Source organism: Podarcis muralis, chromosome 2 (assembly GCF_964188315.1).
Source record: "Podarcis muralis chromosome 2, rPodMur119.hap1.1, whole genome shotgun sequence".
Lineage (NCBI taxonomy): Eukaryota > Metazoa > Chordata > Lepidosauria > Squamata > Lacertidae > Podarcis > Podarcis muralis.
Window position 1 is genome coordinate 49,678,782 of NC_135656.1, and position 26,147 is coordinate 49,704,928.

A 26,147-nucleotide genomic window follows, 5' to 3' on the forward strand; every position below is an offset into this window, starting at 1 on the left:
AAGAGGGAGAAAAAACCCATAGTAAATCACTTTCAGCTTTATTGAGTGGGTAATGAGACAAGAGGGGGTGCCACTTTCCAAGAGAGAATGTTGGCAACTCTGAAGGTTAATATTCCAAGGCAGCTCTCCTCGCATAATTTCCTGCCTTCCAGTACCATCCATAAGCCACTAATCAATCAAGTGCACTATCTTACCATTCAGTGAACTGGGACCAACTTACCTGACTAAGTATTCTTAGGTCCATACTTACATAGACGTGATTCATGCAACCTCCCTGCCTTTTCTACACCAGTGACAGACCTTGGGGTCTCAAATTTCAGAGGTGCTCTGTGTGAAGCCAAAATTTGGTTACCCCCACCTCTCACCTTCCATCCTACATCATAGTTGTGACACCCCCTGTGACACTCCTGCAGGGGGTGAGGGTTTGGGGGGTGGGAGAAGAATCACAAAAAAGTCCAATTTGTGTACAGCTTACACTTGGGATGAATACCTTATTGTGTGCTGGAAAGAGGCATATGTACCCTCACTACACAAAGTGGTCCTTTCGTTTCTCATTGTTGCCCCAGATAAATTCTTTATTATAAGTTCCAGTTGTTATTTATCAACATAGTAATCTTTTGTGGCATTAACACGGGTTATCTCAAAACTGATAAACCATGACTGTTGACATGACACCAGAGCTTTGAAGTGTCTGTGTGGGGAGGGGGGAATGTTCAAAATCCCATTATATAAAGCTATTGTCTTTGAAAAGCAGTAGTCTTCTTGCTGCCTTACGTCTGCCACAGGTGAAATAACGTAAGAATGTTCATTGTTAGAGAGCATTGAGATAAACCATGTTTTGGTTTAGGTAAAGGAATGTGATTGCTTCTATAGATATCAAGCACTATAAGTGTGCCCATGATTGCTGTCAATAAGTTCTTGGGCTGAGCAAACTGCTAGCTGAATCTTGAGAGAAAAGGACTGTCTTCATTAAGCATGAAGATAAAAATATCTGTGATTCTTTCCCTAGCAAACTGTTGCTTCCTTTTAGGTAAGTATACTCTCCAGCTCTCTGTAGTCAAGGACCACTTTAAACATTTCTTTTTATCTAGATGAGGCAAAGAAAACAGGAAAATGGGTGTTTTACAATGGATTTTAAAATATATGTTTTTGGCACTTTGGGCAAAGTCATCAACAACCTGGAGTTCTCCAGATGTTTTGGACTTCAACTTTGCTCAACCATACCCATCATAGCTGTGCTGGCTGGGGCTGATGGGAGTTGTAGTCCAAAGAGTCTGGGCAGCACCAGGTTGGGGATGGATTTGGTAGCTGATACATTCTCTCTTCCTGGTGCCTGGATCCATGATTAGGAAAATGGGGGTGGAGAAATATGTGCACTAATCTTCAGATTTGGAGGAGGTGGGTAAAGGAAAAAGTAATATATAAACTGGCCCCAAGGAACAATTGATGTATTTATTTCAAAATGCTATATTAGATAATGGGAGAAACCCATTGCATGCATGCGTCACCATACAAAATTGCATTGTAGTCTTGTATTGCAGTTCCCACTATGTATTGTACTGTGATGTAATCCCCATTGTGGGAATTCGCTGGAGCAAATACAAGTTCAGATTGCAGTTAATTGCTCCAAGATCCTTATCAATGAAGTCTGAATCCAATATCATACAAATATTATCGGGCCTTTTTTTTTTACAAATGTGTATTTGTAGCTGTAGTAGTAGCAGCAGCAGCAGCAACAGCAATATTACACCCCACAGCATCAAATCACATGCCACTTTACAAAGTGACATAGCAAAAAAATAAAAGAGGAATTCCTTGTCACAAGGAGCTTATAGTCTAAACTTTCACTTCAAATTTATCAGCAGAACATTTTCTTTGCCAGAGATATCATTTTTAAATTCTGTGAAATAAAATTTAATCATGCATTTACCACATTTGGATATTGTGCTTCTGTAAAAGGCAACGCATGGGAGAACAGGGGGAAGAAATTCAAGTGCTGTCTCTTTTATAGCATTATGTAAGAAAGTTACATAATGGCCAAAACAGGGAACATTCTGGGATGAGAGGAAGGTCTCACCAGCTCACCTCTGAGATGGCTGCTGATGGAGGCAGTTGGGTTGGCAGCAGCCTAAGAACAACTGGTTTCAGGGGCCTTTGGTGTCTCACTTTATCCTCAGGCCATGTACATACCGTACATTTAAAGCGCCCCACCAAGGAATCCTGGGAACTGTAGTTTGGTAAGGGTGCTGGGAACTGTAGCTCTGTGAGGGGGTAACCAAGAGTCAACCAAGAGACACATTGGGCACTGTTTGGAGTTGTTGCTTTAAATGTATAGTGTGTATGCAGCCTCTGATGCAGCCAGATAAAGGGATTCTGGTTTTTTAAAAAAAATATAAGTCAATCTTTTAGAGCAACTGACCATATAAGACCACAGAGTATTCAGCATTTTTTAAAAGGGTCAGAAATGTGAAATGCCAAAGCTAATTTTCAACTTCTGGAAATTAGCCTTTCTTGTTGAAAACTCAAGAATGTAATAAAATACAGGAGATGATTGCCGGTACATAGGTGATGATTGGTTGTCCTTAATACATTCTCAAATCATTTTACAGGATTGGTTGTTCTTAATACATTCTCAAATCATTTTACAGGTACTGGAACTGCAGATAAGGTCAGTTAACATGTTTGTGAATACCATATTTGTTTTTGTTTTGGAATCACATGGTCTCTCATTCTGCATATCATGCTGTCATGAAAGAAATGTGTCTCAGAAATGAATAATGGAAACAGATTGCACCCAGAGAATATAGCTGCTCTTTAGAATACAGTAAAGTTCTGCCTCCTTTTAACTACCTGTGCGGCTGGAATGAATAGTTAGCGTTGCACCCATTCATTACCTGCTTGTGCATTCAACATTATAGATTTTGACACATTAGGTGACTTAGCAGCTGATTAAAATTGCATATATACATATTTTGTGCAACAAACGGAACTGGGGCAAGAATGGATCTGAACGGAATACCCATTCAGCCATGTGGAGAGGGCAGAGTTGAAGGCTATGCAGACTTTTCTGAATAAAAAGACTCTCTCTGAGTCTAAAAGTGAGTAATAACCCAAATCCTCTACCACCTCTCACAATAGTGTGCCCAGTTAGAGAAGACACAGCTGGAGAAAAGCTTCCTGTCTATTTCCCTTTGCAAACTCATTTTACCTTTGTTTTTCAGCTCGACTGCAGAAAATACCTAAAAGGTAAACGAGCCCAGATAAGCTGTGATACGAAGTATGCACCAGTTTGTGGAACTGATGGTCTTACTTACGGCAGCGAGTGTATGCTGTGTGCCATTATCAGGTGAATATCCACATAATCTGTCCCCCACATAAGCTGGGAGAGTGATCTGTAATAGTAACAGGTGAATTTCTTTTCGGAGGCGGGGGAATAGACTCTGCCTGCCACTGCCCCATTACTCCATGATGTCATCAATGCTTCTGGTTAGTTTTCAGGATGCTGCTCTTCCACTTCAGTCTAAAATAGTGATTGCAATCCAACATTATGTCACAATAATGTTAGCATGTGTTGCAGTGGCAGACTTCCAAAATGTGAGATTACGTACCTCCATTTATCATCTTTATGTTACCCCATCAATGAAGGAGAACCAATGAATCAATGGGGGGGGGGAAGGGGGAGGTATGATCTTAAGTATCTGCCTTTGAACGTTTCATCTCCATGTTAAAAATATTTACTAATTCCAGGCTCTCTCTTTCTAGGTGTGGAAAGCTTGTAGATCTGGCATATGAAGGAAAATGTGTAAATATCATTGTTCATTCACTTGAAACCAAATCATTTCTTTGAAAGTGAACCTAATATTTCTAGTCGTACTCTTGCATGTGACAATTCATTCAAATAACAGCTGAATGCAGGGTGCAAATACATTGCACCTCAGATGTATACATGTGTGTAGCTCTGATAATGCAGATTTGATCCACAGTTTAATTAATGGGCTGATCAATTGTTTGATTTCTGCTATCTCTTTGCAAGTGTCTTGACTTTTAGAAGACCTCTGAAGGCAGCCCTGTTTAGGAAGGTTTTTAATGTTTGATGTTATATTGTTTTGTTATTATTATTATTCATATTCTTCTGGGAGCTGACCAGAGTGGCTGGGTAAACCCAGCCAGATGGGTGGCGGTAGAAATAATAAATTATTATTATTATTATTATTATTATTATTATTATTATTATTATTGATCTGCTCTTTCTCATGGGGCAATATGATATGTTTCTCTTAATGCTTTATATACATACAACTTATATGAATAATTGCAGCAAAATGTCCTGCTAATGAACAGTTGTATTGGGAAACATTCTCTGCTTGGTTTCACAGGATGAATGCAGCGACTTTCTAGAACCAATGAAGGGCTACCCTCCCAAGTGCACAGCAGATCATGGATCTGTCTGTGGCAGTGATGGTGTGACGTACCCAAACAAGTGCGCTTTTTGTATTGCCAAAAAGTGAGTTGATAACATAAAGTCCTTGTGTAAATAAAAGTGATCCCCGGGGTACCTGGGAGTGCAGTTCTGGAGCACAAAGTTGAGTACTGCCTTAGGTGCTGCTTGAGAAATATACAGAACATGAAAACATATATATTCTGTGATGCCAGGAAGTCAATGACTTTAGACATTTTTTATTTATTTTTTATCTCAAGATACCAAAATGGTAGATCCTCCTGAATGGGACACCATGGGTTTTTCCTTTTTATGAAGATGTTGTTTTATTCTGAGAAGGCATGGCACAGTATTATTTATTAGCATGTTTTGATTTGTTTATAGGAAATGCAGATGTCCTCTGGAGATAAAATATCCTGGAAAATGCCAAATACAGGCAAGGCAATTTTGATTACATGGAATATTTGTTCTGATTCTATTTGTTTTTTTAAAAAAGTTATTTTCATATTTGTATGTATACATATATAAAAATCGTGATATTCCAGAATTTTCACAAAGTTTATAGGAAATAAAGAGAAAGAAAAGAAGGCCATGGTAATCCCCATTTTATAGGCACTTTATCAGAACCAAGTAAACAATTTTTGGGAGTCTATCTAGCTCATTGGTCCATTGACTCACCCTCTCCCTATTCAGTGGAGTGGAGACTATACCATTTTTCTGATTTTCTGGAGTGATATACAGATGCTGTGATTAAAACTAGATGGATCCCAAGTTGGTCAACTTCATCTCACCACCCACTTGTGTAGGTATCCCTCATCCCTCCCTTGGGAGAGACAGCCTGCTAACACTGGGCATTGTCCCATACCTGGAAACAGGTTGCTAACAACAGAGGAAGGAAACAAGTCAGAGCTTAAGAAAAGATGGAGCTGGTAACTATTCTACAGAAATCCTGCCCAGTATCAGAATGGTGCTTTATATCATTCCAATCAACCTAAAGGATTTAACAAGGGGCAACTCATGAAATAAAAGGAGGAGAAGGAGCAGATACCCTGTTGTAATTTTATTTATCAATGAAAAAATACACTTGCTTAATATACAGTGGAACCTCAGGTTATGTACCATCCTCCTTATGAATCCTTTGGGTAATGAGCTCCGCTAACCCAGAAGCAGGTGTTCCTGGTAGTGAACTTTCCCCTGGTAAGTCGCATGGTGGCAGTGTGGCAGCAGCGGGAGGCTCCATTAGTGAAAGCGTGCCTCAAGTTAAGAACGATTTCAGGTTAAGAGCAGACTTCTGGAACGAATTAGGTTTGTAACCGGAGGTACCACTGTACTAATAAAAAGGCACTTATAAAGCACATTTACATTCTATTTCAAATAATAGTTAGGTTAATATTTTTTCCAATGGTTTTCTTTTAGCCACATGTCTGCAGTAAATACCCAGAAACAGTGAAGTGTGATGACGAGGACAGTCCTGTCTGCTCCAGCACAGGAGTGACATATACTAACAAATGCCTCTTCTGTGTAGCATGGAGGTTAGTGGGTTTAGTTTAATGCAACAGCCATAAGAATGGGGAAGTACCTGATGTGAGGCTATATCATCCATCTAGTTCAAGCTGACTCTACACCAGTGGTTTCCCAAATTTTTTTGGCCATGCCCCACCTAAGCATCTATAAAATCCTGATGCCTCCCTCCCCGTGATATGAAATTCTTATTATTCAAAAAGTGAACTCCTATTCATGTGGAGGAAGCCTAAAAGACCACTAACTTGGTCTAAACAAGCTTCGAAATTGCTCCCCTTAAAAATCAAATTGCCCCCGTGGGGCATGTGCCCCACATTGGGAACCATGGCTCTACACCTAAATGCTGTGGGGTCCTTCACTCAGCTGTGAAACTCCTTCCCCACAGAGGTGCCAGATGCACAGTTTTTGCTGGATTTTGAAGGCACGCCTCTTGATTCTAGCTTCTTATTCCTGAGGTATTTTTTAAAGGAGTCATCCTACTTTTCTGATTCTAAGTTGTTTATACCACTTTTTAAAAATATTGTTCTATTCAGCCCAGGTATCTGATTGTGAAGGGCAGGTAAGAAGTTCAACAAACAAACAAACAAACAAACAAACAAACAAGCAGAAGAATATTTGTTCATTTTCTGCCATGTTGTAAGTGTGGTAGGGGTAGGGCATGGATATAGGCCGCTCATATACACAGTTTAAACCAATGGAATCAAGATGGTTCCTTAATACATCTTCTGTCTGTATTGTCTTATTTGTGTGCCCATGTTCTTTACAATGCTGCCTTTTGCATGCCTATTGAGGAAAACACTTCCTCTTTATTACATTGCAACTTGATTGCATTTCTTTTTACAGGAAAAGTGGAGGTGGCATAACTATTGTTCATGAGGGTAAATGTAAACCAAAGGTAAATCTTGTTAAGACGTCAAATCTTCTCCTATTATGCTTATATTAAAACTTCTGTGACAACTGCCCCTGTTACCACAGGTTAATTCTCTGGATAACTGGTATTTTTTTATAGTTTGTCTTTTTATGTTGGTACAGTAAATTAACACTCAGTAAGAAACATCTTTAAAAGCAAAGGGGAAAACCCATTACCAATGGTGAGAGATCCACTGACCCTGATGATGGCCAACATGGGGGTGGTAGCTATTCACTCTCTCCTCCTGTCTGTCCAAGAGTTAGGTCTCCTCTTCTCATCTCAGGACCCCTGCGGTCTCAGCCACCCCCTTTTCAATCTTTTTGGGGTTTGCTTCTCCAGCAAATTCCTGCAGATAATATGCTGGAGATGCAGATCCCTGCACCAACTGGTAAACAGTGGCTTCGGTTCTGCTAAATTTGATGCTGTGTGTTCCCCTGCTGATAACAGGCAGAAGCTGCCAAAAGGTGTCTGGATACATAGAACAGAGAAACAGACCACTTTCTAAAATGTATGGAAGAGATATCATGAACCATAAAACCTTAACTAGAAGGCAAAACAGTAACCAAACTCCCACTCTTGCCCACTTACGTCATCCCAAAGCTTGTTAAAGCATCATGCAGAGCCGTCTTTCCCATTGATCTTAGTGGTTCGTTGTGCCAGGGTGCCGGCCTCTCAGGGGCACCCCAGCAAGTGGGGGAGCTGTGCGGCTTTGCCGACAGCTTCCCCTTTCCCTGCATGCCCACCAGCTGTGTCCCGCCAATTATATGGCTGGCGTGCGTGCAGCTTCCTTCCCAAGCCTCCGCAGGAGGAGAGAGATGCTCACAGATCCCAAGCCTCTGCATCTGCTAAAGATGGCCCTGCTCCCGGTCGTTGTCCTCCTCCTGCTTCCTGGCAAAAGGTGGCGTGCAGCCTTCCTGAGAGCCAGTGTGATGTAGTGGTTAAGAGCGGTAGTCTCTTAATCTGGGGAACTGGGTTCGCGTCTCTGCTCCTCCACATGCAGCTGCTGGGTGACCTTGGGCTAGTCACACTTCTCTGAAGTCTCTCAGCCCCACTCACCTCACAGAGTGTTTGTTGTGGGGGAGGAAGGGAAAGGAGAATGTTAGCCGCTTTGAGACTCCTTCAGGTAGTGATAAAGCGGGATATCAAATCCAAACTCTTCTTCTTCTTCTTCTTCCTGGGCTGCCTTCTTGGTCGCCCCGCCACTGGAGAGCATGTCCGCCAGCACGTTTTCCTGCTTCATCGCCACCATCATGCTAGGGATTGGGGCTGTGGGGAAGGCAGAGGACATTTCCCACCCTTGTTTTGGAGTTGCCGGGGTGGGGGGGCGGAGGGATGTTTGCACCATGGCACCAGATATGCTTAAGATGGCCTTGGCCTCATGTATCATGCTCTTAAATACCATGGGGAAAGTCAAGTGTTGGCACAGTACTAGGGACATATTTCAGAATATAAGGTTGTCTTCAAGCTGCAGTTAGAATCAGAGAATTGTAGAATTGGAATACACCCAAAGTCCAGCCACCTGCAATCCCTGACAGATGCACCACCCACCCTCTTAAAAAAAAAAAAAAAAAATCCAGTGAAGGAGATTCGACTGCTGCAGGCAGGCAAGCAGGCAGCCCAGGTAGTGGGCAGCACAAGCAAGCTGTTTAGTGAAGGGGCGGCGGGGTGTGTGTGTGTGCTTCACAGAGGGGTTTGCAAATTGCTCTGCGAAGTGCCTGCCCTCTTCTGTTAAATACAGCTGCAGTGGAGTTTAATGGAGGGGGAGCAGGTGCTTCAGAAAACTGCTCTTTGGTGCACCTCCCCACCACCACCTTTAAAAGGTTAAGTCTTGGGGTGAGGTGTAAAGGAAGGAGGTTGCTGAAGTATAAAAGGGGGAGGGATTGGTCAGGTGTGGGGATGGCAAGAGAAGCAAGCCAGGGCAGCTGCCTCTAGTACTTGCAAATGTATGTATTTCATCACTGATTTCTCCATGGAAACGAAGGGGTCGTATTTGGAAATATTCTATACTTTGTTTCATAGGATGTGTGCAGTGACTTTCCATACGATGTTTGCACAATGATAGAAAACCCTGTCTGTGGCAGTAATGGTGTAACATATATCAATTTATGTCTATTCTGTAAGGCCAAAAGGTGAGTACATTTGTATTGCTGTTTACCTTCCCGCCACAGGGGTAACTATTTATCTACTTGTACTGGTGTGCTTTTGGACTGCTAGGTTGGCAGAAACTGGGGCAGAGCAACAGGAGCTCACCCGAGCGTGGGGATTGGAACCGCCAACCTTCTGACCAGCAAGCCCAAGAGGCTCAGTGGTTTAGACCACAGCGCCACCCACATCCCTCCATGGCATTTGCCTTTACCTACATTTGTATTAACCAATGTATGGGAAGGTAGAAAATGAGATATCCAGTAGAGCTTTCTGAAATATATAGGCAGGGGTAGCAACAAGATTTCCTTGGCTCAGTACACTGGGTGAGGAATGGGGTCCTTGCACCCCCCCCCCTGTAATCTATTGATGAGCTGCTGCTTTTGTAGATATATTAACTTAGCCTAGCCTGCATCACAGTTACAAAGATAAGATGGGGGTGGGGGGAGGAAACAGAGGATAATGTACATAATCTTGAGTGTCTGATGCTACAAGTACATTCACCCTCATTGGTGGGTGGTGCTGTGCCCAGGCCCCAGACCCACAAGTGATTCAACAAATAGCAGGCTGGATCACCCAGCTGCCAGCCATTTGCCAATGGGCAGGCATTCCCTTAGCAGGCCCAACCAGCCAATGGGGATGCTTGGGCCCACTCTGTATTGCCTGGTTCCTGCATCCATTTTCCAACCCTCCAAGTGTCCTTTTTCCCAGGGACGTCCTTGATTTAGAGAAGCCGTCCTGGTTTGATCCTGGAATGTCCCACTTTTCTTTAGGATGTCACTATTTTCATTGGAGAAATGTTGGAGGGCATGGAGTTATCCGACTCCTGAGCCATCTGAAGTCAATCCTGTATAGGGAAGGTTTTTTTAAAAATGTTCAATGTTTTATTATCTTTTTAAATATGCTGGAAGCTTCCCAAATTGGCTGGGGCAACCCAGTAAGATGTGTAGGGTATACATATTAAAATTATCATTATGGAATGGGATGCCCCTATTTTCATCAGAGAAATGTTGGAGGGTGTGCATTTTCTCTACAATGCAATTCTATGTATGCCTACTGAAAAGTAAGCCCATGGGTTAAACGGGATATGTTTCTTGTCTGTATTGCCTGATGTGTCTGTGTTCTTTACAGTGGATGTCTATTGAGAAGTAGACCCTTAGTCTCTCGAAACACAGCCTTATTATTTTTCTTTTTCTAGGGCAAGTGGAGGTGTTCTAACTATTGTTCATGTGGGTAAATGTGAGCCAAAGGTAAACCTCATTATTGCATTGTGATAATTTATTATTTATTATATTTCTTATCTACCCTTCACCGTGAAGTCCCAGGGTGGTTTACAATATATAAAAAACACAATATATTGTGGTTGTCCCCCACAAAAGGCTTTCCACTGCTTTCATTGCAGAGTCATGTCTATTTCTGTAGAGGCACATCAGGCTAAAGGCACTGGGTGTTTGTACATTCGCATACCAACTCACTCCCACAAAAGTTGAAATGCAGGCAAAGGGCTCTTTAAATCTCCTCTTCCCTGGTGTGAGCAGCTAAAGAAACTTTGGTACCTTCAGGTACCTCAGATGTTCAGTACCATTTCTCTCCACTTGTCTCCTGGCTGAGAAACTTCAAGGAGACAACTCTGCCCAAACACCTCTTGCTGTTCATACTGCAAAAACAATTTTCTCTATGTGTTAGCTTGGAAGAAATAAAAATCTGAGATGAATAATATTGTGGGAAGGGGGGGGAGCTGAGGTTGTGCCAGAAGTGGCAGCTGGAAAGCCTTTGGAGACTAGATTTGGCGCTTGAGCCTTCAGTAGTCTATCCTTCATGTCAGGTATGGCCAAACTTGGCCCTCCAGTTGTTTTGGGACTACAATTCCCATCATCCCTGACCACTGGTCCTGTTAACTAGGGGTGATGGGAGTTGTAGTCCCAAAACAGCCAAGTTTGGCCATGCCTGCTTTATGTAGAGCAATTGTTCTGATTCTCTTGTTCTGGGTTTTCTTTTGTCATGTGCATAAATGTAAACAAAATCAGTAGCAATTGTTATATTAAAGACAGTAAGCTTTGTTACTGAGTGTCATTTCAAGCAACACATGAGTGTCATGTAAGAAAGCAACCTGTTCCATGGAGGGATAAGTGAGACAGCCTGTCCAATCACACATCTGTATTAATTGGGAGATAAGAAAATTATGATGTTGATAACCCTTTGGAGGAGATTTGGTTTAGCATACATTACAATACAGGTTCAAGGACTGATATGAGAAAAGCAAATGCAAGTTTTATTATGTATATCCTTAAACCAATTTTTAACACAGATTTTCTTTTCCAATTTATCTAGGAGGTAGAAGATGAAAAGGAGGAGAAGAAGGATGAAGAAGAAGAAGAGGAAGAGGAGGAGGAAGAAGAGGAGGGGGAGGAGGAGGAGGAGGAAGAGGAAGAGGAGGGGGAGGAGGAGGAAGAGGAGGGGGATAAGGAGGAGGAGGAGAAGGGGGAGGAAAAGGAGGAGGAGAAGGGGGAGGAAGAGGAGGAAGAGGAGGGGGAGGAAGAGGAGGAGGAGGGGGAGGAGGAGGAAGAGGAAGAGGAGGGGGAGGAGGAGGAAGAGGAGGGGGATAAGGAGGAGGAGGAGAAGGGGGAGGAGGAGAAGGGGGAGAAAGAGGAGGGGGAGGAAGAGGAGGAAGAGAAGGGGGAGGAAGAGGAGGAAGAGAAGGGGGAGGAAGAGGAGGAGGAGAAGGGGGAGGAAGAGGAGGAAGAGGAGGGGGATAAGGAGGAGGAGGAGAAGGGGGAGGAAGAGGAGGAAGAGGAGGGGGATAAAGAGGAGGAGGAGAAGGGGGAGGAAGAGGAGGAGGAGAAGGGGGAGGAAGAGGAGGGGGATAAGGAGGAGGAGGAGAAGGGGGAGGAAGAGGAGGGGGATAAGGAGGAGGAGGAGAAGGGGGAGGAAGAGGAGGAGGAGAAGGGGGAGGAAGAGGAGGAGGAGAAGGGGGAGGAAGAGGAGGGGGAGAAGGAGGAGGAGGAGAAGGGGGAGGAAGAGGAGGGGGATAAGGAGGAGGAGGAGAAGGGGGAGGAAGAGGAGGGGGATAAGGAGGAGGAAGAGGAGGGGGATAAAGAGGAGGAGGAGAAGGGGGAGGAAGAGGAGGAGGAGAAGGGGGAGGAAGAGGAGGGGGATAAGGAGGAGGAGGAGAAGGGGGAGGAAGAGGAGGGGGATAAGGAGGAGGAGGAGAAGGGGGAGGAAGAGGAGGGGGATAAGGAGGAGGAGGAGAAGGGGGAGGAAGAGGAGGAGGATAAGGAGGAGGAGGAGAAGGGGGAGGAAGAGGAGGAGGAGAAGGGGGAGGAAGGAGGAAGAGGAGGGGGATAAGGAGGAGGAGGAGAAGGGGGAGGAAGAGGAGGAGGAGAAGGGGGAGGAAGAGGAGGGGGATAAGGAGGAGGAGGAGAAGGGGGAGGAAGAGGAGGAGGAAAGGGGGAGGAAGAGGAGGGGGATAAGGAGGAGGGGGAGAAGGGGGAGGAAGAGGAGGAAGAGGAGGGGGATAAGGAGGAGGAGGAGAAGGGGGAGGAAGAGGAGGAGGAGAAGGGGGAGGAAGAGGAGGAAGAGGAGGGGGGATAAGGAGGAGGAGGAGAAGGGGGAGGAAGAGGAGGAGGAGAAGGGGGAGGAAGAGGAGGGGGATAAGGAGGAGGAGGAGAAGGGGGAGGAAGAGGAGGAGGAGAAGGGGGAGGAAGAGGAGGGGGATAAGGAGGAGGGGGAGAAGGGGGAGGAAGAGGAGGAAGAGGAGGGGGATAAGGAGGAGGAGGAGAAGGGGGAGGAAGAGGAGGAGGAGAAGGGGGAGGAAGAGGAGGGGGAGAAGGGGGAGGAAGAGGAGGAGGAGAAGGGGGAGGAAGAGGAGGGGGATAAGGAGGAGGGGGAGAAGGGGGAGGAAGAGGAGGGGGATAAAGAGGAGAAGAAGAAGGGGGAGGAAGAGGAGGGGGAGGAAGAGGAGGGGGATAAGGGGGAGGAGGGGGAGGAGAAGAAGGAGGAGGGCGAGGAGAAGAAGGAGAAGGGGGAGGAAAAGAGGAAGCGGAGGGGGATAAGGAGGAGGAGGAGAAGGGGAGAGAAGGAGGAGGAGAAGGGGAAGGAGGAAGAGGGGAGGAGGAGAAGAGGGAGGAGGAAGAGGAGGGGGAGAAGGGGGAAAAGGAGGAGGAAGGGAAGGAGGAGGAAAAGGAAGAGAAGGAGGAAGAGGAGGTGAAGGAACAGGAAAAGGAAGAAGAGAAGAAGGAGGAAGATGTAGGTGTACAATTTATAATCAAAATGAATACAAAGATATTATGTTCCTCATTTGCTCTCGCTGCAAAATCATACTATTTTTTATTACTGTATATACCAAAATCTAAAATAAGCTAGTTTTCAAATGGGACAGCATTCTGTGGCCAACGTGATGCGTGTGGGAAACCCACAAGCAGCACTCGAGCACCGGAGCAATCTGCTATTCCTATTGTTTCCAGAAACTGGTATTCAGGGGCAGAGCACAGCCATCATGGCCTGTAGCCTAGTGGTGCACCATCTACTGTATTTTTTGCTCTATAAGACTCACTTTTTCCCTCCTAAAAAGTAAGGGGAAATGTGTGTGCGTCTTATGGAGTGAATGCAGGCTGCGCAGCTATCCCAGAAGCCAGAACAGCAAGAGGGATTGCTGCTTTCACTGCGCAGCGATCCCTCTTGCTGTTCTGGCTTCTGAGATTCAGAATATTTTTTTCTTGTTTTCCTCCTCCAAAAACTAGGTGCGTCTTATGTTCTGGTGCATCTTATAGAGCGAAAAATACGGTACTTTTTTTCCCCAACAAGCAAATTCATTGTTCATTTCATTCATTGCAAAAACATCGTTCACTTCAATTGTTCAGGCATTCAGCCTGGAAAATTTCTATTACTATTGCAGGATGAATGCAGAATGTATTGGGTATCCGATGTGAGCTGCCGAAATGAAACGAAACCCGTCTGTAGCATGGAGAACCAAACGTATAGCAGTTTCTGCATGCTGTGTTTTGCAAAACAGTAAGTCAACCAAACTGTAGGATTTGATGCCAGGAAAAAGCTCAGTTGGAATAATGCTAATGGAATTCTGCACTTAAAAGGTATTGACAGTGAAGCAGGATTGAAAGATATATGTCTGGGTTCCAGAGAGGAATATTCTGTACACCTAAGGCTGCACGTGGCTCTTTCCTTCAAGCAGCAGCTCCCCACACTCTGCAAGCTGCTGTTTCTCAGGGTAGATCCACACCACACATTTAAAGCACATCCAATCCACATTTAAAGCACATTACTAGCCCCCCCCAAAAGAATCCTGGGAACTGTGGGTACTGGGAATTGTAAGTTTGTGAGGGGGGAAATTACAGTTCTTAGATTCTTTCAAGGGTGACATGTGCTTTAAATGTGTGCATTGGTTGCATTTTAAAGGTGTGGTATGAGAGAAAACCTCGGTGGTTTCCTCAGTTTCAAGAAGCCTTCGCACGAACACAAAACACCACACAGAGCACTTGGGTTCTGGGGCTGTGGTGGCATAGTGTGTCATATTTCCACTGACTCCATGCCCGGCTATAAAACAACAGCACCAGCATAACAGAGCATGTAGCACATACTGCTACTCTCCAGCTTGCTGGAACAAAGGGAGAATCCACATCTGCCAGCAAGTGGCTGTCGTTAGTGTTGCTACCCCAGCAACAGGGAGAAAGACTGCACAGGGTTTTTAAGGCAGATAGAAATACAGTGGTACCTTGGGTTACATACACTTCAGGTTCCAGACTCTGCTAACCCAGAAATAGTGCTTCAGGTTAAGAACTTTGCTTCAGGATAAGAACAGAAATCGTGCTCCGGCGGCACGGCGGCAGCAGGAGGCCCCATTAGCTAAAGTGGTGCTTCAGGTAAAGAACAGTTCCAGGTTAAGAATGGACCTCCGGAACGAATTCAGTACTTAACCCGAGGTATCACTGTAGATGGTTGGATAGTGTTTTCGAGGTTACCGGCATGGGTTTGACCAGACTGCGGGAGGTAGTGGAGGACAGAGGTGCCTGGCGTGCTCTGGTCCATAGGGTCACGAAGAGTCGGACACGACTAAACGACTAAACAACAACATCACTGTAGATGGAGAAGACGGTGTACAGCCACCCCTAGTATCTAGAACCACATCACTCCAGCATCAGTGCAATATTGTGCTGCAGAATGGTGCAGTCCAAGGCAGTTTTTGCTGACCTTGTGGTTGCCTTTTCATTTATGTCATTGTAACTAGACCCAAGAATAGGATTAGACTGTATCTGTAATAAGTATGGGGAACCTGTGGTCTTCCAAAGATTGTTGGACATCAGTTTTCTCTCAGCATGGCCAGTAGTTAGAAATGAGGGGAGTTGTGCTCCAACAACCAGAGGACCACAGATTAGCCACCCCTGCCCAGATTATTTTGTGAGTTTGTGGAATGTGTTAATCTAATAAGTATTGTGACTCTTATGTTTTTTTTCCTATATTCAAGGTACAAGAAAGAAATTACTATGGCGCATGAAGGCAAATGCAAGGAAATGGTACCTATTCATTTTATGTTCAGAACTTGCTTCCCTTTTCAAATAATTACTTGGCCATTGGTTTGAGTCCTACCCTCCAGAGGAGAAGAAAACAAACTTGTTCCCTCTTCCACACGAGATATGTGAAGATGGCTGTCATATAACTTCCCAGTCTCCTCTTTTTATGCTAAACATACCCAGTTTCCTCAACTGTTGCTCATAAGGCTTGGTTTCCAGACCCTTGATCATCTTGGTCGCTCTCCTGTGCACACATTCCAGCTTGTCAAGATCCTTCTTAAATTGTGGTGCCTGAACTGGACACAGTACTTCAGGTGTGATCTGACCAAGGCAGAATAGAGCGATACTATTACTTCTCTTGATCAAGACACTATACTTCTGTTGATGCGGCCTAGAATAGCATCACACTGTTGACTCATGTTAAGCTTGTGATCTACTAAAACTCCTAGATCCATGTATGGCTGGCAAGCCAGATGTCCCCCATCTTATATTTGTGCAACTGATTCTTCCTGCCTAAGTGCAGAACCTTACATTTGTCCCTATTCAAATGCATTTTGTTAGTTTTAGTCCAGTTCTCAAATTTATTAAGGTCATCTTGAATCCCAATTCTGTCTTATTGGCTCCCACCCAGTTTGGTGTCATCTGCAAAATTGATGAGCATCCCCTCAATTCCTTCGTTCAAGTCATTTATAAAGATGTTAGACAACAATGAGCTGCAGACAGGACCCTGTTGCATGGCACCTCACTTGTCACTTTTTTCCAGGATGATGAGGAGCCATTAGTAAGCATTTTTGGGGTTCGATCAGTCAACCAACTACAAATCCACTTAACAGTTACCTTGATTCGCGCACATTTTACCAGCTTCTCCACAAGAATATCATGGGGGACTTTGCCAACTCTTTCTGAAATCAAAATACACTACATCCACAGCATTCCGCTCATCCACCAAAATTGTGACTTCGTACTCTTGAGCTGCAGCTCATCAGGTCTAGGAGATCTGAATGCATTTAAAGTAGCTAGGTGTTCCCTTACCACCTCTATTCCTATTTTGGGCTGGAGTTCCCTCCTTGCATCATTTATTCTGGGCACTGCTTTCCTTTTGGGTGCAGAGTAGGTTTTGAGCAGTTCTACCATCTCTCTCTCACCCAATAGCATTTCTCTGTCTTCTCCATGCAGAGAACCTACTATTTGCTTGTTCTTCCTCTTGCTTTGAACACTGCCAAATAAACCTTTCATTATTATTTTTAACCTTTATTGCAAACCTGAGTTCAGTCTGAGATTTGGCCTGCCTGACCTTCTCCCTACAACTGCTGGCTACTCATGTACACTCTTCATGATTTCCCCTTTCCTCCATTTCTTGTACATGCCCCTACATTCTTGGCAAAGTTTGAGTTCCAACAGATATTAGGATGACTACTACATCTCTCCTTTTTGAATGTTTGGTAATCTGCTGTAGGAAGGCATCATCCAAGTCTTCAGTCTGGCTTGGAGGCATACAGCAGACACCTACAGTAAAGTTACTGATGCTTCTCTCTCCTACAATTTTTGCCCATATACTCTCAATTTGCCTTCCATGTTCCAGGTCATAGAGCTCTTCACCAGTCTACACATCCTTAACATATAATGATCCTCCTCCTCCCTCCTTGTTAGTCTATACCTTTTGAACAGGTTATACCTTTCAATTTCTACATTCCAGTCCCGACTCTCATCCACCAGATTTCAGTAATGCCTATTAGGTCATATATGCCAGCCTGTATTAAGAACTCAAATTCATCTTGCTTGTTTTCCATACTCTATACTGATGCACAGAGACAACTGAAACCACAAGTCAGCTCTCCCCAGCAGCTTCCTTCTTGTAGTTTCCTGCTTTGTAACAGGTACCTGTGGCACCACTTCAGTTTCCTGTGCATCCATGAAGCTATTATCCCCAGTACCAGGTGTTCTTGCATCTTCTGTAATGTTGTCTCCTTCCCTCTCAAGATCTTTTTTCCTCTCTCCGTGGACCACAACCTCAAACAGGAAAGAGCGGTGAAAAAATCACCTGTGCCCCAAGGCCCTTCCTGCCCAGAGTCTCATAGACCCTTGCTATACGTTGAAGGCTGTGTCTGACAGTATCATTTGTACCCGCACGAATCAGAAGGAAGGGGTTGTGGTCAGTGGGCTTTATAAGACTTCACAACTTCTCTGTATTTTTAACTAGTTTTGAGGGCTGTGCACACACTGCACATGCACCCTGACCCAACCTGGGCCAATCTAGGGAACACCCAAGTAGGATCCAGATCCAAATCAAACAATTAAATGCCAAACACTATATGGTCACAAGGAGAGAGCAGGACAATGCAAAGTGATACTTCACCAGCACATTCCCTGCAAGATACTCAATGGCAGAACAGAACCCTTCAGGCAGCAGGCTTGCACCCTTGGTGAGCAGCTTCTAGCCTTTTGGAATTGATTCAGGCACCAGGCATGCCACACTGCAAGTGGGAGAGGGATATGGATGTTAGCAGGAGAGAGAATGGTTTGCTTTTATGAAATTGGGCTACATTGCTTGTAAGTTGTTTCCCCCGTTATTCCTGTTTTTTAAATGTAGGTTTTCTTGCAGCACTCCTTACAATAACAAACTATATCTTTATTTTTCTGTTTTCATTTTCACAGAAAGATGAATAATGATAGAAGAAACATTATTCTTCAACGGAAGACATTATTTTGATTACTCTTTGCAAAGATACTGTATCTGTACCATGTACTGAAAAGAATAGTTTTTATTGATTGACTGATAGAATGAAGCATATACAGTGGACACTCAGGTTGCGAACGTGATCCGTGTGGGAGGCATTTTCGCAACCCGTAGCGTTCGCAACCCGCAGTACCGCGTCTGCGCACGCGTGGGTCGCAATTCGGCGCTTCTGTGCATGCGCAAAGTGTGATTTAGTGCTTTTGCACATGTGCGAGCACCAAAACCCAGAAGTAACCCGTTCCAGTACTTTTGGGTTCGGCGCGGTACGCAACCCAAAAACACGCAACCTGAAGCGTCTGTAACCCGAGGTATGACTGTATGAGAGACAAACATTTTGCAATGAGAAATGTAAAACCCATTCACTCACGATTTAAAGGTTTTTCTCAAAGATTCATGGTTTGAAAGGCTGGTGGCAGCCTTGTTCAAAAATATAAAGTTTATTTAATCTCCTGCATTATTCCAGGATCTGTTGTGCCCAGAATAAAATACATATTTAACAAATTATCATCTCAGGTTGTGTGTTAGAACGAGTACTGCTTGCCACCCGAAGAGTTGGTCAAAACACATAAGACACAGTTGACATACTTGCCGTTCACTTTGAATAAGGGTTTGATTTTAAAGCAAGGATGGAGAGAGGCCAAATGTGGCCCACACAGCAGCAGAGGAAGTGGCTCAGGCACCTGGTGTGGCACGTTCAAGGGCGGGGCGAACTGCCCATAGGGATGACATGGGGCGTGCGGCACCCATAGGGAGGGAACAGGGCGTGCAGCACCCATAGGGACAGGATGGGGCGTGCGGCACCCATAGGGATGAGATGGGGAGCACCGCGGGGCCTCTGCCACCCTACAGCTGGGGGGAGGCAGTGGGTGAACAGTGCTGCCCGCCATTTTGTCACCCCTCCTCAGGGTGACACCCAGGGCACGCTGCACCCCGCACCCCCTTCCTATGCCCCTAGGCTCAGTCTCTCTTCCCTGCCCTTTCCCTGTATATCAATTTGTCTTAAAAACCAGTCCCCCATTAGAATCAGTGTAATACTTTTTTCCAAGTCTAATTTTCAGAGAGGCATTTTCAGAGTGGGGGAAGTGGAGGGAGCAGGGAGGGAAGAAATGCCTGCTCATCAAAATTGCTGACACTGAATGCGACTAGGTTTGGAAACTGCCATCAGTTGGCGCCAAATTTATTTTGCCTGTGGAAGTCCTGCTCTTTGGCTCCGATAGTTCTGTCTTCATGAGATTGGCTCAAGGCTTAGACTCTAAGCTAGAGATTCTCAAACTACCACCCCCCTTTTCGGGGGGGAAAATACTTAGTGCCACCTGTGGGGTGGACCGGCTCAATCTGATCAATATAATGCTGTTTGTCAATGTACACTGCGGAGAGGGTCGTAGTCCAGACTGTAGAGCTGCTCCTTTCAAAGGTCTCTGACATCACCCTTAGTTGGGGCTGGCCTATCATGAGCTCTGCTGAGCAGTGTGGCTCAGGTGACAGATTTGGGTGGTAGCAAAACATGCGTTCCCTTGTCTACTGGCAACATGGCTGCCTATTTCCATATCTTCCCAGTTCACTGGCAAAAAGCAGACATGGCAAAGGTGCTCCATGAGACCATCAGCTGCACTGCTACCGCTGTTTACCCCTTTCCCTTCCTGCTATATTCCCGCTCAGACTTGGTCTTCTGAGTCCTCATCTCTTCTAACCTCTGGAAAGGAAAGTAGCTGGTGAATAGCAGGTTTGAGTGGATAAATGGTGGAAGACAAAGGCTTACCCAGGATCCTTCCCAAACCTTCCTCTGCTGAGTGTAGCAATTTCTTATGACCATCTATCAACAAGCAAAACAAATAAAAACCCTTGGGTTTCCTACACATAGCTGAGGGCTCTCAGCGCGCACACGTCTTTCTCCTATTATTGCACAATCCTTGCCAATAGTTATTACCCATTTATTTCACCTATTCTGACCCCACCTGTTGCAAGCTTCCTTGTGTGGCTATTTAAATGAAAGAAGGGGAGAAACCCTTCCTTGTAGCAACATTTAATGTTGCAATTCCCGGCATTGCAAAAGGAAAGTCCCATAGGGTCAAAATGCAGCAATGAGAGCAAGTGAAATCTGCCCAGAGAGATAAGAAGGGAAGTCGTCTTCAACCTGGTTTGCTCCAGATGTTGTTGGATGGCAGTGCCTCTCAACCTTGTCCATTAGCTATGCATAAGTCCTCAAAAGCAATTCAGTTCCTTCCTTGTACCTTTAAGTGATGTGTTATTTTCTTCCTGATACAGCTATAAATAAAAGCATTTTGGACCATGCCTCTGGAGTCAGACTGTGTGTATCCTTCAAATTCAGGGTGATAAACACACAGGGACCAACCTGAAGGCACACAGGAAGCTCCCAAGTTGCTGAAGTTAAATAGATCTGGGTCTGGTCAATGCTTGGATGTGATGAGTTAACACATAGAAACCACATGGATGCCACCCTGGGTTTTGTGAAGGAAGAAAAGTAGGATATGAATTTAAGGAAACAAAAATCCTGGGTATAGAATGGGCCACCCCCTTCTGCATGAACTTTAACAGGTGTTAACATCTTCCTCTAAGTCCTTTTATGAGTCCAGCCATCAAACAGAAAGTGGATGATGACTGGAGATCTCCCCACTGCACCCTCAAGTTTACTTCACTCAGTGCTTGTTCTTTTTCCAGCACCAGATGTAGAACTTTTTTTTAAAAAAAATGTGCCTCTCTTGCTTGTGTGCAGTGCACAACAGCTACAGTTCGGACTCACTACCAGAGCAGCAACAGACACATGACTCCAGAACAGATCAAATCAAAAGAACTTCCAGCCTCAACAAATCTATGCCAAAGAATACAAGGGCCAGCGGCCTAGGATTAACACACATTTCTCTACTCACTCCAATGAGGAGGCAAAATGTGCAATTTGAGCTACAGTATGTCTGGCATTGCTGTCTCAGGGCCATTTACTACAACCAAACAGGACTCTGGATATGCCGCTCCCATTTAATTCTCTGGGACCCTTGTTACCTGAAGAGGGGAACATTAACTTTCGTGAATGGTTGGGAGAATGAACAGAATGTATTAATTAGACAACAAGTTAAGAGTTATTTGGAGGTCATTTGGGATGCCGAAGAGTGAGATCATCCCATGAACTATCAAGCTCTGCTACTGTTCTCCTATACACATACAAGAATGTACTTGTCAACTTTCCCTCCATATCTCATTACCATTCGTCTTTTGCTTCCCGCAGGTAAAATAACAAGATGATGGAGCCTTGTGATAATTAATGACCTGGTCCAGATAAAGAATGTGATTGCTTCTATAGATATGGTGCATATGTATATATGTCTATGATTGCGTACGTTCTTAGGTAAAGCAGAGAGCAGTGGCTGAATCTTGAGAGAAGATAATACAGACTTCATTAACCATGAAGATTACCACCTTTCTTCTGATACTTTCTCTAGCAAACTGCTGCTTCTTTTTTGGTAAGACACCTTCACATTGTAGCACTATGTTAAAGTCTCCATAACCAATGACCACTTTATAAGGGGTAGTGGGAGAAATGACGTTTTACTGCCGTTTCATTTTTAGGTTTCGTTTCCATCCTGTTGTGATTGACATTTCCATTTGTAAGCTACCTTGATCTTGATTTAAGCATAGGAAAATAAATGTCAAAAGGGGGAGGAGGTTGGGAGGAGCCTATGGTCTAGTATCCAACAGCTTGCGTGAGTTTGAATTCACGGTAAGTTAGTCATCCGTAATGTTTGTCCCAGAGATTTCAGTGGGTCTACTCTAAGCATAGCTAAGTCTGGATCCAACCCAAGATCTCCCCAAGATCTCTCATTGGTAGTGTTTTGAAATGCTTTTTTGACTTGTTTTTCAGGTATTGAAGCTTCAGGAGGGAAGGTCAGTGCATATTTTGTTTTTAAAAAGCCTTTAGTGTCTTTGTTTAGCAACCAAATTGTGTTTACATTCTGCACATTAGAAATAAACTGTCCAGGAATGCATTTTTGTATTTCCTTATTTATAAAAGCTATAATAAATGCCCCCCTTAGCAGATGTAAAATGGGATTAGTATGGGGGACAAGGCCTTTTTAATTTTAGGGGCATGTTTTTAATTCTGACTCTTAGTGGATTTTTAAATTGAATACCGTCTTTAAATGATTCCTTATGCTTTCTCGCTGTGTATTGAACCCAGACTATTTTTTGATATAGACAGCTGGGGCACAAGTTATAGAATCTGTAGAAAGAGAAAGGAGTTTCTATACTTGTGTGACTGTAGCTTTGGGTGGGGAAACCTCTGGCCCTCGGCTAAATTTCATGCAAACCCACAAAGATTGGGTGACAGAAGGAGGCAGAACACTGCAATGCTGCACACTTCCCCCACAATAGGCTCTGGTCCTGCCCACATAGGTCTCTGCTTACTGTGTACAGAATACTGCTTAAGAGCTGTACAGCAGCATTCTTTTTACATTTCTAAAGGAAACAGCATTTTGGACTTCCCATTATACCCCCTATACTGTCATCTGGCCACCCAGGGTGCAGATAACCATGCATGCTGTTGCGCTTGATTCGTCCAAAAATGCCAAGGGTTTTCTAATGAGGGTAGATTCTCATTATCTGGTTAGCTTCTCTAGAAGGGCTGTTTCCCATATGGCTTGAGACCAGTGGTCCATGTTCACTCCTGACAGGTCCCTCCAGTGTCTAGTAATGATGTTCCTGGCTGCTGAGAGTTAGGTGGCTTATGATTTCTTGCCTTCTACAAGGACACCTTATCTGTCCCTCCCGCCTCGTTTCACCTGGCCAACAAAGACTGAACTTGCTGAAAGTTAGTATTGTCAAGCTGCATTTGTTTCCACTCTCTGGATTATATATTTATTTATAGGTTGACTGCAGCAGGTATCCGCAGCCACCACCTGGTGATTGCCCACAAGAATACAGGCCTGTGTGTGGCACTGATGGTGTGACCTATGGCCATGTATGCATCTTGTGTGCACAAATCTGGTAAGTCCTCCCCCCCATCACAAATATACTTATATCCATAACATTCAATTTGCATAATATCCCCTCCCTCCCTTTGGACTTCCCTCAACTTCCATTTCTGATTTATTATCCTCCCCATTGTACTCTGCCATTTTTTACAAGATATCATATTTTCCCTTTGTTACAATATTTGTTCCCTGTGCATAAAATTGTGAATGTTTATTTAAATCCTGCCATCAAGTCAATATTCTTTCTTTGTGTCTGCAAATATAATATAAAGGGTTCCCACACTTTTTCAAAATCACTATTGTCCTTTTCCTGAAGTCTGTCTGTCAGCTTTGCCAACTCCGCATAGTTCATCAGTTTTTCTTCTTTTTCTCTTTTTCTTCTTTTGTTGGAATTTCTCCAGTCTTCCAATTCTGTGCTATCAGTATTCTCGCCGCCGTCATAGCATACATGAATAATGTCATTTTCTCTTTCGGCAGATCTTGCCCTAAGATACCCAACAGGAAGGCTTCTGGCTGCTTAACAAATGTTATTCTGAACACCTTTTTCAATTCATTATGTATCATTTCCCAATATATTTTAACGCTTTTACAATCCCACCACATATGGTAAAAAGTTCCTTCAACTTCTTTATACCTCTAACACTCCCTCTGTTTGTTTTTGTAAATTTACAAATCTGTTAAGTCCAACATGGTAAGAAACTACTTCTAAGACAACTATGAAATACCATGCGCACACTCTACAGCAGGCTTTTTCAACCTTGGGTTATTGTTTATGTTGATGATGGTCCTGCCAATATAGTTTTAAACGGTAATATGCCTTGGAAATAATAGGATCAAAAGCTGGGGGAGAAATATATATGTGTGTGTTTTTGTTTGTTCAAGAACTACTTTCTTTATGACACTTTAGTGATACACAGCAACTCTAAGTACATTATCCCCATCAGGATATTAGAGCCCCAGACTTTTGGTAGTCATTTATATAAATCATTCCTCTATTACAGGGCAACTGGAGTTCAAATTGGCATACGGCACAGAGGAAAATGCAGATCACAAGGTATGTCCAATTCTTAATGTTGATATTTTTAAGCTGAAGTTAACTCAGTATAGCAGAAATTCTCACTGAAAGATTATGACTGCAAAACAACAGCTCCTGCGTTGGCATCACACCTAACCATTTGCCTAGTACATAATGAGCTCCTAATTTGTTAATATTATTGATTTGGGAAGTCATATTTGTAGAAGTTGGACTGCAAGAAGATCAAACGCATCCATTCTTAAGGAAATCAGCCCTGAGGTTACCAGCATGAGTTTGACCAAACTGCAGGAAGTAGTGGAGGACAGAGGTGCCTGGCGTGCTCTGGTCCATGGGGTCACGAAGAGTCGGACACGACTAAACGACTAAACAACAACAACAACAATTTGTAGAAGTCAGAAAATTTGCTATATTATAACAAACAATACAAACCTAGGCATGCTTATGCAGAAATAAGTCCCAATTAGTCCAATGAGAGTTGCCTCTACACCCCAAAATGCATATTTTGGCAGCTAAGTCTACTGTTATTTGCATGCAGTTAGAAAAGTGGCTGAAAGTGTAAACATGCAAAGTTGTTTGTTTGTCTTCTTGACATTTTCTGTTGTCCCATAATCCAAATTAAGAGCTAGTTTACTATTTTCTTTTCTTCTAGGTTAATCTGTAGAAGAGCAGGTGTTAATAAGAATGGACAATATTCAAAAAACAAGTTCGTTATTACAATACCACTTGGCTCAATTCCGCTTGTCCAAAGGCCTTTATTAAACACAATAAAATAAAAGCAGAAGCCTTTCCTCTTTTACCAGCACACCCATACTTACACACCTCTGTGCCAGTTCAAACTCTCAGCAGGCCAAATACCTTCTGTAGCCAGTGGTGCAATGGGCCAATGCAATGCATCACCCTTCACCAAGTATGTTTAGATGTGTGTGCTCCACAATAGGTCCAAACACATGTAAGCTTGATTGACACCCCCCTTTGCTCTCTCCAATGTTTCCAGAGGATACATTAAATGGGTTGTATCCAATGCTAGCCATACTGAGAGTAGACCCAGAGAAAGTAATAGAGACCCTTTAATTTCAATGTTCTGCTCTTGAGTAGACATTAGCTAGATACAACTCCATATGCGAATTGCTTTTACACATCACCTTATGCACACACAATCCCCTCCCCCCACCATGCAAAAATCAGCTATAGTTGGATTGTTATCTATCATTTGTCAGTTTGCAGAGGCCCAAAGCAAGGGTCAGCCTTTCAGTACAAGGAAGAGAGGACAGTTTTTACCCACTGTCCAATGTAACTGCCTGAAGCAATGAGATACTATCCAGGAAGGATCCAATTAATAGATAAAGACAAGGTCATAGAAAGAAAGGTAAACTAGTTCCAGAAACTTCCTAGTTGTACATCTTTCCCCAAGCGGTGGGGTTGGGGGAGATGTAATCTTTTCCTGTTGCTTTATACTACCGGTTTGAACCATGACCCATCCATTCCTTGAGAAACAAGCATGACACAGCAGAGGCCAAACAAACCAGAGGTATCGGAGATATAGAAAAGGCAAAGGGACACAGTCAAAATAACTGTAGAAACCTGAAATTCACCATTAGCCACTATAATCTATTGACACAGAGTGCTGTCACTCTACCCCCTTGAACCTCTTACTGCCTTTGCGTAAGAAATCGGAAAAACAGTTCACTTTTAGACGAGCAGTATTAATAAGGATTGCAAAGGTGTAGGATTCCTACATTCTTCTAACTCTATGAAAAAGACAGTGGAATGAATACTGGAGATCTGTCGCACACCAAATGGTGATTTCGGCTACAATACTATGCATATTTTTACCTGGGAGAATGGTCCATTGAAATC

At 43.8% G+C, this 26,147-nt stretch overlaps 1 protein-coding gene and 1 long non-coding RNA gene across 2 annotated transcripts; both read left to right on the forward strand.

Moving 5' to 3' along the window:
- The first annotated feature begins 975 nt into the window (after positions 1-975).
- On the forward strand, positions 976-25,361 carry LOC144326731 (double-headed protease inhibitor, submandibular gland-like). The gene is made up of 7 exons (XM_077923486.1): positions 976-1,030; positions 2,649-2,668; positions 3,222-3,346; positions 3,763-3,802; positions 23,149-23,267; positions 24,256-24,308; positions 25,285-25,361. Exons 1-7 carry the CDS (start codon positions 976-978, stop codon positions 25,359-25,361), a joined length of 489 nt encoding a protein of 162 aa, XP_077779612.1.
- LOC144326957 (uncharacterized) lies at positions 13,135-18,773 on the forward strand. The gene is made up of 4 exons (XR_013391876.1): positions 13,135-13,256; positions 13,906-14,021; positions 15,490-15,538; positions 18,191-18,773. It is a non-coding gene; the product is annotated as an uncharacterized LOC144326957 (long non-coding RNA).
- Positions 25,362-26,147: the final 786 nt, after the last annotated feature.

What these genes read in the sequence shown, in the direction of transcription:
- LOC144326731 (XM_077923486.1), top strand. Translation starts at nt 976, where the DNA reads ATGAAGATAAAAATATCTGTGATTCTTTCCCTAGCAAACTGTTGCTTC. An exon ending in ATGCTGTGTGCCATTATCAG is followed by an intron (nt 3,347 to 3,762) that starts GTGAATATCCAC and finishes CTCTCTTTCTAG; the next exon opens with GTGTGGAAAGCTTGTAGATC. An exon ending in TGGCATATGAAGGAAAATGT is followed by an intron (nt 3,803 to 23,148) that starts GTAAATATCATT and finishes ATTTATTTATAG; the next exon opens with GTTGACTGCAGCAGGTATCC.